The sequence below is a fragment of the Sphaeramia orbicularis genome, chromosome 11 (assembly GCF_902148855.1).
Source record: "Sphaeramia orbicularis chromosome 11, fSphaOr1.1, whole genome shotgun sequence".
NCBI classification, from domain to species: domain Eukaryota; kingdom Metazoa; phylum Chordata; class Actinopteri; order Kurtiformes; family Apogonidae; genus Sphaeramia; species Sphaeramia orbicularis.
This window is the reverse complement of record NC_043967.1, coordinates 855681-868273: the sequence shown is the minus strand read 5'-3', so window position 1 is coordinate 868273 and position 12593 is coordinate 855681. Positions and strand designations below refer to the sequence as shown.

Genomic DNA, 12593 nt, shown 5'->3' with positions numbered 1-12593 from the left:
CGTCATAGCGGTTTTTACAGATGCAGGCGTCTGCACAAGTGTTTGAGCAGTAAGAACGTTTTGATGCAACGTCAGGTTTACAGTATTGTAGAATTCATTTCTCAATGACGAAGACACAGGACAAGATGACTACGGAGGACAGTGCTCATGTGCACATTATGTTGTGACTGTTGGTCTGATTCATGCAAAACATAACAGGTAAGAAGTATATCCAAACACTGTTCTCTAAAAGCATTAGTGCTCTGTACTGCTGACCTATGTGTTGCTATCCTATATCAACGTTCACTTTAGCCAGGGACAGAATTCCTTAACTCAGGTAAAGTTTGCTGGGTGTGATGAAGTCGTTCATTTTTTTCTTTTCAAGCACAACAGACAAATCTAACCATCATCCTAATCATTCTCTCGCTGAACAAGCTGAAAACGCCGGAGTTTTTATGTGTCCTTTCTAGCAGTTGTGTTATATGCACATCTGCCCAGATGTCCAAAAGGCAGTGTGTCTCTTCCGAGCTCCAAGTTTGACCACGGCTCATTTTCAGCTACGTAGCCTATCCTCATTCTGAGCGGTTCTCTGGTTTCTGGTAAACCTCTGTTGTCCATAATGCTCAACACACGACAGGAGCTTGTTAGGTACAAAAAAACCCAACTGTGTCGGATCAGGTCCGGGCTGTGTTTGGGACAATGTTCCCAAACTCTGAGGACTGGTTCTTCTATCAGGACAATGCTCCTGGCCTCAGCTAGGTCCATAAAGGTGTGGATGACAGACCACCACATGAAGACCCTGTCATGTCCAGTCCAATCTCCAGACCTGAACCCACTGTGGAAACTTCTGGAGGAACATGGATGGTCACAAGCCATGGAACATTGCTGAAATTCCTGAATTTCTATTCCAGGAGCTGCATAAAACCATCCAACAGTAGTGGTGGAGAGCCAAGACATATGAAAGCTGTCACTGAAAATCAGCGTTATTCCACCAAATATTGATGTCTGAACTTTTACCATGTTACAACATTAGTATTAGGAATGAGGACATACGTTATATCATGTGATGTATCTGGAAGACTGCACCATTTTGAAATTACAAGCTATCGGTGGCTATGGGCAACAGCATAGTACAGATGTGCGGGAAAGAGCCATATAAATCTAAATTTAAGAAAAAAAAAAAATACATAAGGCGGAGGCAAAAGCAAGGGGTCTCTATTGGGAGAGGCTCAATGTGACTGCTAAGCAAAGGTATTTGGAGAAGGTCAGCGATATGAAGGATATAGACCCCTATGAGCTACTGGTGTTCACCGGTGTAGGTCCGACTGGTGCAGGATCTGGACTCTGCCCCCCTGGACCTACATGCAGTTAGTTAACCATCTCCTTTTCGGCATAAGTTACAACACCGTGCAAGAATTCAAAAGCCTCAAGTCCCTTGACAGCTATGGACAGATTTGCTGAGGCTGGGTTCAAGGTTTGTCGATCTACAAGCCCAATGACTGAAAACACTGTGATGCTGGCAGAGGTCAGCCCGTAGACAGTGCAATGTTTCCGTGTTGTAATCCAGGGGGTAGTAATGGTGAAATGCTATCAACATTGTTTCATAGTCAACAGACAGCATCGTTTATGTTTTTCATGTTTCCTTCCTACATTCTCGTTCCATGTATGTGTGAAGTGACTGGGGTTCAGTTCTAGTTCAGTGATGGTCTGGTTAGTGTGTTGGCTGGGTTAGTGTGTGGGAATTGTAAATGCATTAAACTAGTCGAAAACCCTAAATTACCTACCTCTGGGTCTCTACGTTTGTTCTGTCAATCATGGGAGTAATGGGAACAGTTTTTAACGCAACAGTGTCTCCCAGGCATCTTAAACCAGATGGATTTTACAGACAATTTACAAAAACAATGAACGCACTGCTATGGGACTGTTGGCGCCTGTATGTTCAAAATGGCAAAATGGGGCGGGGACGCTGGTCATTACATCATCTCCTCAATCCTAATTGTGTTGTTTAGAAATCAGAATGAACTGGTTTTCTTTGCATTATTTGAGGTCTGAAAACACCAGCATTTTTTTTGGTTATTTTTACCATGTATTGTGTTCTGCAAATACATGTTCTAAATAACAACATTTTTATTTGAAATTTGGGAGAAATGTTGTCAGTAGTTTAGAGAATAAAACAAAATGTTCATTTTACTCAAACGCACACCTATAAATGGTAAAAGAGAGAAAGTGATAATTTTGCAGTGTTCTCTTTTTTATTTTCCCAGAGCTGTATAATGTATTTTAAGTCATGCAGACTATCATTTAGATAGTTCCTATGTGTAATATACATCAGTTTTCCTAATCTTACTATCTGTTATTTACATTATTAGGACTCTAAACAGATGCAACTTTTTCATTAAGGAAGCAAAAGTAATGTGTTATGTTGCATAAATGACAGGTGGGGGTGGGATTTAATATGTTTTTTTCTTCCCACTCCTTTTCGAGCAATACTTATTGAATTTCTTTTATTTTGTTATTACTAGTGTACATGGCAATTGCTATATTTTCATCTATTTATTGATGTATTTGCTCTGCTACTAGTTCCTTATACACATAAAAATTTAGTTTTTTCTTCTGCTCAAAAAAAAGTATACAGAAAGGACACTGAATGGATCTGTGACGGAATGGGCATGTCAGCTTCTACATGGAATTGCATGAAAATGAAAAAGAAAACCCCTCCAATTGTTTTATAAGTTGTAGTTTACACATAGGACTACATTTTTCATACTGGTGTCAAAGAGGTTGGGCATGTCCCACAGTGTCAATTTCAAGGTCAAAATATATATTAAAAGGAAAATCAACTCAAAAGTACCCAAATGCACTGAAGAATGCTAGATTTACATTTCTTATGGTCTCCCCTTTACAGAAATACCTTGCTTTTTTAAAATTGGACCAGTGGTTGCTGAGTTACAGCAATCTGAAATTTGGCTGCCACAACCTTTTTTGTGATAAAGTGAAAAAATTTAATTGCGATATCTCAAAAACTGTTGGTCCGATAATAATTAAATTTTAAATTTTGGCTTTTCTGGCTATGAATTACCTATATACCAAATTTCATTAAAAAAAAATTGGAGGGGGTGAGGTTTAAAAATTATATATTTTTTGGGTGATCTGAGATGGACTGACCCCTAGGCCAGAATATACCCGGGGTACAGTTTGGATGGGGTTATACTTTGGCCTGTTACACTGGTAGGAACAATATAAAATAAAGTGTTCATAAAATAAGCAGCAGAGGAACTATGTATAAAGAAAAATCTACAAACAGGGTTTCCCCTTGTATCTTTAAGAGGAAGTCACCAGAGACGCACAGCTACTTTGGGCAAAGGTACCTACGTGATGACACGGTAACTGAGCCCTAGTTGAATATGTCCTACTCTGAAATGACATGCACAAATAAATATCAGAGGTAAAACCATAGTGGGGTTTTAATCGGCCAATATCAGAGCAGTTGTTTGGAACGTGTCTGAAATCAACTCTTTGACTTTATTACAAACTAGGAATAATGTGGTATGTGTTGATACATCGCATTGTATACGTCCAATCTTGAGCATGCTGAAGGTAAAACTTTTCACAAGCGCATGCTCAAACATCAAAAGTGTGCAAAGTTCACACTGTACAGATTTTTCAGCTGTAAAAACTTTATTAAATGTTGCAAAGTCATTATTACAGCCTCGTTACAATAAAAAGACAACAAAGGTACACCTAGCTAACATTTTGGTTAGGATTTTGTTACGTGTGTAATTCAGCTACCAATACAAAATAACCATGTACAGTGTCCAGGGGCCTCATGTACAAAGACTTGCGTGGATTTCATACTGAAACCTGGTGTACACCCAAATCCAGAAAAGTCTGTATGCACAAAAAAATTCAGATGAACAAAACTGTGCATACGCCCGAATCCAAGTACATTTCCTCTGTACATCCCAATCAGCGTGGAATTGATCGCATATGTTGGAGTACCTGATTCCTCCCTCTCCACACCCACATTTAAATATGCAAATCAGCATAAACAGGGTCTTCAGGTGGGATTCCCTCTGGGGTTCCCCTCTATGCATGATCACATGACGTCAAGGTGGATGCAAAGTGGAGGCTGAAACAGGCGGAAGAAGAAAAGAGACGAACTCAGCCCGTTTGAGCAGAGAGTCACCGCCACTGTGAGTGACACTGGTCTGACAGGGGTGACTCAGATCCCCCCCCCACCCCCACCCCCGGTAAATATATATTTAGTATTTGTGTAAGTCACGCATTAGTTCATTCTACGGGTCATACAGGGTGGGGAAGCAAAATTTACAATATTTTGAGGCAGGGATTGAAAGACAGTGTATGACCAATTAGTTTATTGAAAGTCATGAGAATTTATTTGCCACAAGATAATGTACATAATAGAAAATGTTTTTATTCTATGTGTCCTCCTTCTTTCTCAGTAACTGCCTTCATACGTCTCAAATATTGGGGTGACAACTTCTCCCATTCTTCTTTAATAGTATCTTCCAGACTTTCTGGTAATAGTTTTGCTCATAGTCATTCTCTTCTTTCCATTATAAACAGTCTTTATGGACACTCCAACTATTTTTGAAATCTCCTTTGGTGTGACGAGTGCATTCAGCAAATCACACACTCTTTGACGTTTGCTTTCCTGATTACTCATATGGGCAAAAGTTTCTGAAAAGGTATGGATAATAGTGTTAGGTATGATTATGACATGAATATATGTTTGGTTTCAAAACAATTGACGTAGTGCCTGCTGAGAAAAAACAACTAAATGTTCATTGTAAATTTTGCTTCTCCACCCTGTACAATAGTCGGATCACAGCCAAACAAGATAAAGATTCATGTGTGATCATGTCAGGATATCAAAGAGGAAATCAAAGACTTCGACTCATGTTTAATCACTCAAATTATTTCCCAAAAGACAATGAGACAGAAGATGGTGAGACACAGTCCCAGCCTTGTGTCCCAGACTGTGGGTCCAACAGCTGCTGATGCTCGTCCTCACCGCGTCCTCACCCAAGTCACTAGAGGACATCGTGAGGGCAATCGGCGGCGTCAATGAGTCCCTGGACTGACTTATAAATGTTCCCACAGACATCAATATTACATTAAATGCATTTATCAACAAGTGAATTCTGTGTCCTTGTCTCTTCATGTGGTTGAAATCACATCCTATTCAGATGACAGGATTGGCATTGATGGGTCCAGGGCTGGTCTGGTTCTGGTGGTGGATGTGGATGTGCAGCTCTGGCAGTATAATTGCGCGCTGGTGTGTTCATTGTTCATCTGTGTGTCTCTGATGTGGCCATCAATCGGAGGAATGACCTTTTTCATATTATTAACAGTTTCTCAGTGTCACCTCTAAGTGTTGCCAATGGTTCCAAAGCACTAGAAACGTGTGTACGCCAGGTATGAAGTTGGCGTGGAGCACCGCACATTTCCACAGTCATTTCCCTCTTTGTACATCTGAACGGGAGTGTGGAAAAGGGCGTACGCCACATTTTTGGGCATACGCAACCTTTGTACATGAGGCCCCAGGTGATTCAGTGACTACCAGCACCATTTGGCTCATGACTTTTTTAAAGACATGTAGTTCATCCTATCCAGCCTCGGGAAAACAACACTATCATTGATGTTTTAGCCAAAATATGTTTAGTTTTTAACCTTTAGAACAGTTTTGTTGAATTTGTATACTTTTTACTTTGTTGGTGAGTTGAACAGGTTAGCATAAACGCTGTCAGAACATCTGGTTCAGTTGTTCAGTCCTTCAGAATATGAGAAATGTGGCCTAATGGTGAGTGACTGATGCAGCTTGTTCATTTCATCAGATATGCTCTTTATCAAAGTTGGATTAATGTTTCCTCTTTTCATTTCATTCACTTCTTATGTTGCAGCTAGATTCAGTTTAGCAATGATACAAAAAAAAATACATGAGAGAAAGAGCAGTAAGGAGCATGTTTACAGTGGTTCTAAACATACAATTATGATGCACTCATGCATAAAATATGGTAGCAAATACTTAAAATGTGTATTCAATAATTTTTTAAATAATGTAATGAGAAATTAATTGTTAAATTGAAAAAAAAAAAAAGATTCAATTAATTTTTAAACCTTGAATTTTATCATTTTAACTTATAGCTAAGTTGTGATACCTAATTAAACAAAGACAAATTACTTCCCCTGCAGAAATTTATTACTAAATGTGCAATTGAGCATCACTAACTAACCCTAAATAATCTAGGTAGGAGCCATTTTTATCTTTGTGTTAGCATTACTTTGAGCTAGTATACCTCTAATGCAGTCATTTTACTTACTTAGAGGCCTTATATTAGCTGTTGGCCAACATCACCAACTTCTGCCACTACTGTTTATGAGTAGCTCATAAAGATTATTGGTACATATTAGGATTAGGTTTAGAGTCTATTTGGTCTAACTCTACTAAAAAATATGCTGAAAATATAATTACTCTTGAAAATAATGCAATTATTTAAAAAGATAATAATAATAATTTGCAGGAATTGATGCAATTTGTACATTTAACTTTGGAGCTACACCAGCAAAACAAACTTTCAATAAGAAAAATTTTTATAATCATTTTATCAAAGCTAGGTAACCAGACCACGCAATGTATCCATATATTTGTAAGTATCTTTAATTATTGTGGATCATAGTTAAAAAGCTGATTCACATTCATATTAGTCATACCTTAAATATATGACTAAACCTCATTTGAAAAGCCAATTCTGCACTTCACTACCTAGTCAGCTGCAAATATAGCTTGACTCCAAAAAATTCGAACAAAGGTTTCTCAGTGGTTGACAATCGTATCAGATGTACTTAAAAACATACTAAAAATTTACCAAAGTTTGACTCTAGAAAAGGCCCCATTTTCATAATGGTGGCTGTCAGGTCCTTAAAATAACCATTCCTCCTAGACCAGGAATGCTGGTGCCTGATAGGCTACATGTTTTGGTCATGTAATATTCTAATTAGCATATGTGCATAATAGATAAGTGATTAAAAGTACAATTATACTGTATATTAAAGAAATTGGTTACAAGCAAACATAAGTACAATTTCCCTTAAGTAACTGCATATTTCTCCTTTCTCATATCATTTTGCCTAGTGTTGATAGTTTCTGTGGTTCATAACCATTCTTTTGATTCCAGTAAAGAATATATTCATTAGAACTCTGTGGTACTGTAAAATTAAATCAAAACAGTGCTGCCACGTGAAGGCTCAGTACCGTTAACCCCTTTAATTTTTTTTGTGTTTAAATCTTTTTATGTATTTTTAAAATATTTTTATAATGTGTTTGTTATTTATATTTTTTTTATACTTTTCTTATTCATACATATTTTTTTTTATTTTCTATTTGCATTTTTCAGTGTAAGAAATGTATTTTCACCCGTATTTAATTCACTGTAGATGTTCATTAAAACTCTTCATTAAAAAATGTTCATCAAAAATTCAAAGTTTATTATTTTACAACAGAAAAAGTTACTTTTTCAGCAAATATATCAATGACTGAATGTAAAAACAAGTGTGTCCGTCCACTGTCATTGATCCAGTCAATGTTGTAGAAGATGATGGTGCTTCCACGTTCACTATGGAGCCTCTGAACATCCACGTGGGTCATATCTGATGACCATGAAGAGATGACAAACTGTATTTTACACCAATTATTTACATGTATTGATAGGATTAGTGGATCAACAGGCATTAAACATTAGAGTTGAGTAGATGCTTTTGGTCACCAGTGGCTTTTTGGGTCTCTATGAGTTAAGACTGATTTTGTTTTTTTGTCTCAAAAATATGATGTAACTTGTTATTAATATCATTATTAACCCATAAAGATCCAAACCTCCACCGGCAACCAAAACCATCTACTGATCTAAAATGTTTGATATTTTAGTAGGTAATCATGTCAGTGCAATTTAGACAAGTCCAGTGGATTCATACACCCAGAAAACATGGGGTTAGACACCAAGATTACTTGGCTAGGTCAAATGATGAAGGACTTGGATATTTTAAGGGCTTTCATCTTGGATGCCATCTTGAAAATACACCTTTCTAGAGGTCAAACTTTAGCAAACTTTTAGTATGTTATTAAGGACACTTAATACTACAAAAAAACTTGAGAAACCTTTTGTTAGAATTTTTTTAGGGTTAGGTGTTTTGTTTTGTTTTGTTTTTTTCATATAAGCAGCCGCCAGTGGCTCATCATAGTGGGGAGTAGAGTAATCAACTACAATAGAATGTTTTACAAACTATGGGTCTTGGTGGAAATTAGCTCTGGTGGATAACAGCTAATACCACGTTTCTCAACTGGAATTGCTGACTTTGAAAGAAAATATTAGCTCCTAAAGGATTAGTTGGATGCTCAGTTCCAGTTTTATGGATTAATTACATTGAGCTTGATGTTAGCTCAACAGTTATTCAGTCTCTAATACAGTCAACAATACTTAATATTTTATTCAAAGACACCTCACGTTTATTTATTTATTTATTTGTACAGGAAGGAAGGCTGGTAGGATGCTTCTCTAAACTGTCATTATTACATATGCCTTCAAAAATCAACAATAAGTTGACCTCTGCTTGGGAGGATGTTGCCAGTGACAACATCCTCTGACTCCCCATACAGCTCAATGCAGTCACTTGTGTCTCTCTGAAATCTAATAAGACAAAAATGTTGGCCGCTGCTTATGATCAATTTCATTAGATAATTGAGTGGCAAAACAATGTCTGATGCCTGACTAAGATTTCATTTTTGAACATCTAATCTGAAAGAAACCACTAGAGTATCAGCCAAAGAAAGAGAAAAATATATAGGCATCATTCAAAGAGTAAGTCAGCACAGATCAACCATGACCTGAAGCTAAAGCTACAGCATGTCATGTCAATTTGTGGCAGCCAGAAGTCAGTCCGTATTTAGGGAACAAAAATACTAAATACCAACCAACACATAATAATGTTAACCTTGAATATTATTCCTGACATTCACTCACAGAGATAGTATTACAGTAAATTACTCAATATACCAGTCATGTACTCAACACTGTTCCACAAACTGCACTGGACTGAATTTAAGTGACAACTACTCCAGAAACTTATGTCAGAAAACCACTATCAGAAAGTCCATTCTCTACAGAAAAGAAAAAAAGCACAAAGGAATAGATGATTGTTATCAAAAAGGGTCATCTGCATGCATTTCACCTGATACAAACAGCTCAGAGAACAACTTGTGGGAACCTCATAATCTCACAATAGAGGAATGTTGACATGAATAGATATCTGTGGTAGCCTGTATCTCAGTATTAAAGCCTGAAAACTTTAACAGACACCACAGTTTGGACATTAAAGACACTGAAAGATAATTTAAGGAGTTATAAACAGGCAGCATGTAATATCCACCTCAGAAATGCTCAATTATTCAAATGGAAAGACATGAAAACCAAGGACAATGTAGTCAAAAAAAAGGAACTGCAAGTCACAAGACAGGGAGATCATTTTTGGGATAATTTTGTCATAATCATAAGCATCACCCAGTTAAATGCTACACTCAACATGCTATCAATATAAAAAAAAGTATGCAGGACCATTAACATCTTTCACTCTGAAGCAAAAACCTTAAAACACAGAATGCAGGAAATTACATTTCTGTAAATATGAGGGTGAAGACTGAAGGGAAATTAAGTCTGTGCTGCTATGTTCACCTGGCATCACCTTGAGGGGAACAAATAAACACCTGTCACTAAATTTCCCAGTAATCTCGGCCTTAGAGACAATCATTTCTATGTTGGATTAATATAAAATCTGTCAATTTTGTACTACCAGAAAAATAACACATGTGCATGCCTAACAACAGACAAAAGTAAAACGTATAGCGGTACAGCTCATTTGTCATTTTCAAATAACATTTCCAGACAACTATTACAGCTTTGCAAGCTGTAATATAAAAAATGAACAAACAATAAACAGGCGGATAAGGGAGGAAGAGGAAGTGGTGTAGGGGCATGTGAGAGCAGATGGTTGCCTGGTAGGACAGGAAATGTCCAGGTGGATTACCAAACCAAAGGAATGAATTCACAACATACCTGTGGTTCATGCGCCCTCCTCCATTATTTCCATTATAATATTAAGCAGTCTTAATAGTGTGTGCTTAAGCCTGTTTGACTTCACTAACAAACAGCACATCCCTGCCACATGATACCAGTCTAGCCTGGTGTAAAAGGGGTCACGGAGGGTTTGGGTTAGTGCGTGTGACTAGAAGAACAGGTACAACAGGGATATTTGGGAACATGTCAAATGTATGTGCAGAGCAAACCGAACTAGACTAACCAAACTGTCACTTCAGTGAAAAAAAGATTTCCAACAATTCAATATACAGTCACGATACAAAAATCCTAAATGTGATGTTTTGTTGAATGTAAAAGAAATATTAACGCCATACCATGTGCTTCAGTTCCTTTTGACTTTACTCAAACATCAGGGGCAACTTCCTCCTTTAGCTTTTTCTGAGTAGCTCTTAAGTGAGATAAACTAAAATGACACGTAAATATTTGTTTGAGCAAACATCGGAACAGTTTAGTTTTAAATAACAAATACATTTGAGTATTTCTTTGATCGTTTTTCGCACTGTCGCACATTTGCAGTTTGATAAGTGCCATATGTTCGAAATGTTCTAACTTATTGCGCAAAGTTAGCAGTTTGCTAACTTTTATGACTGGCAAAACATCTTAGAAAAAAAACACCCGTTCACATACTGGGAAGATAAAAGCTTGTCAGTAAATCCAATACCTTTCTGTGCATCATCCATTGTGCGGCTGGACGTGGTTTTTGCGGCAGTTTGATGTTCACAGACTGCAGGTTCAACACTTGGCTGCAGCCGTTCTTCCTGGTCTCTTCTCATGTTGCCAGGCAGCTCTGCCACGCGGGGTGGGGTCCGTCATGACGTCATCACGCAGCAGTGTAAACACAGATGAGCACGTGGATAAAGTTTTACGCCGTCAACAACGCAGCTGGTGATCAGTGTTTACTTCTGTCTTACATGTAAAAGTATGCAACACCGACATACCGTCGCACATCAGTTATATTAACACAACTCAACTCATTCTTCAATTATATGACAACTTTCATACACACAGCAAATAACAGAATATATGTGTGTGTGTGTGTGTGTGTGTGTGTGTGTGTGTGTGTGTGTGTGTGTGTGTGTGTGTGAGTATAAATGTGTGTGTGTGTGTGTGTGTGTGTGTGTGTGTGTAAACTTTTCATACAATAAAACAAGACCAGCTAAAATTTTCATAATAAAAAGATAAAACAGACAGACAGACAGACAGACAGACAGACAGACAGACAGATAGATAGATAGATAGATAGATAGATAGATAGATAGATAGATAGATAGATAGATAGATAGATAGATAGATAGATAGATAGACTTTATTGATCCCAAACTGGGAAATTGTAGTGCAGCAGCACCATGTCAGACAGCAAAATAGAAGATCAACAATAAAATACAAGAGCAAAGACACTATACATAATAAATTAAAAGTATAAAAAACAGACATGGTAGAAAAACAGTAAGGCACAACAATAAAATGTAATGTGCTAAGTAAAATGGAATTGTTCAGTAATAGAAGATTAAGAGATTAATAGAATTGTATCAAAATTCAAAATGACTCCTTCAGACTTTGTTTGGTTTACATTTTTAATTTATGAATAAAAAAAACAAAAGCTTCAGTGTAGCACAAAATTAAAAGTACAATTGAAAAGACAGGTCTTTTATTTCACTTTAAAAACATCCCAATAGGTTGCCACATCTTGAGGGGCATAAAAACAGAAGGCACCCTCACCTGTACTTTTATGAGATACAAAGGGAATCTTTAAGACAAAAGCACCATAAAATGATAGAAGATACACGGAGGATGCATGGAGAAACAAGTTATCTATTACAGGTTAAAGAAACAGGTAGCCTGTGCAGTGCTGGAGGAACACAGGAATGCAGATATTTGACCCTTTTCTTTACTTTTAGTTAGAAGTAGCAACAGCATTCTGAACTAGCTCTAGTTAAAAGAAATTTTAACTGTTTGCACAACAAAGTTATATAGTGAAATCCACTATTCATTCAAGTTCTACTGATATCAGACAGCTCTGAAATGACAGATTGACAGCTGAGAGTGAAATCTCAAATGAAAAAACAGCAGCACATCTTCAGTACATTTGTCTCAAATGTAATCCTGCCTTCATCGTCATCATTTATTTATCTATATACTTGTGATAAATGTTTATTACATAGTTACATAGATTGTAGTGGTTTCTAATATTTGTACTAACAGCTGTAGTAGTAGTATATCCACTGTTAGTACGTGCATTTGGAGGAGTAGTATTAACAGTTAAGTACATTTATTCTAGCTATTGGTAATTATACTAGCACCAGTTGTTTTAGTTTTTAACAGCTCTAGTTCAGTTTACTGTGCATCCATGTGTCTCCTCCTATTTCCCCCCTTCTCCAATCTCTCTCTCTCTCTCTCCCCCTCTCTCTCTCCCTTTTTCTCTTCCTTTAACTCTCTCTCTTTAAC

The 12593-nt window shown here is 37.1% G+C and overlaps 1 protein-coding gene across 1 annotated transcript in view; it reads right to left on the bottom strand.

The window, feature by feature from the left end:
- tpd52 (tumor protein D52) overlaps positions 1-10953 on the bottom strand; it is a 50160-nt gene extending 39207 nt beyond the window's left edge. The window contains exon 1 of the mRNA XM_030146715.1: positions 10810-10953. Within this exon, the coding sequence (XP_030002575.1) occupies positions 10810-10921 (112 nt within the window). The 5' untranslated portion in view covers positions 10922-10953. The remainder of the gene's footprint in view (positions 1-10809) is intronic.
- Positions 10954-12593: the final 1640 nt, after the last annotated feature.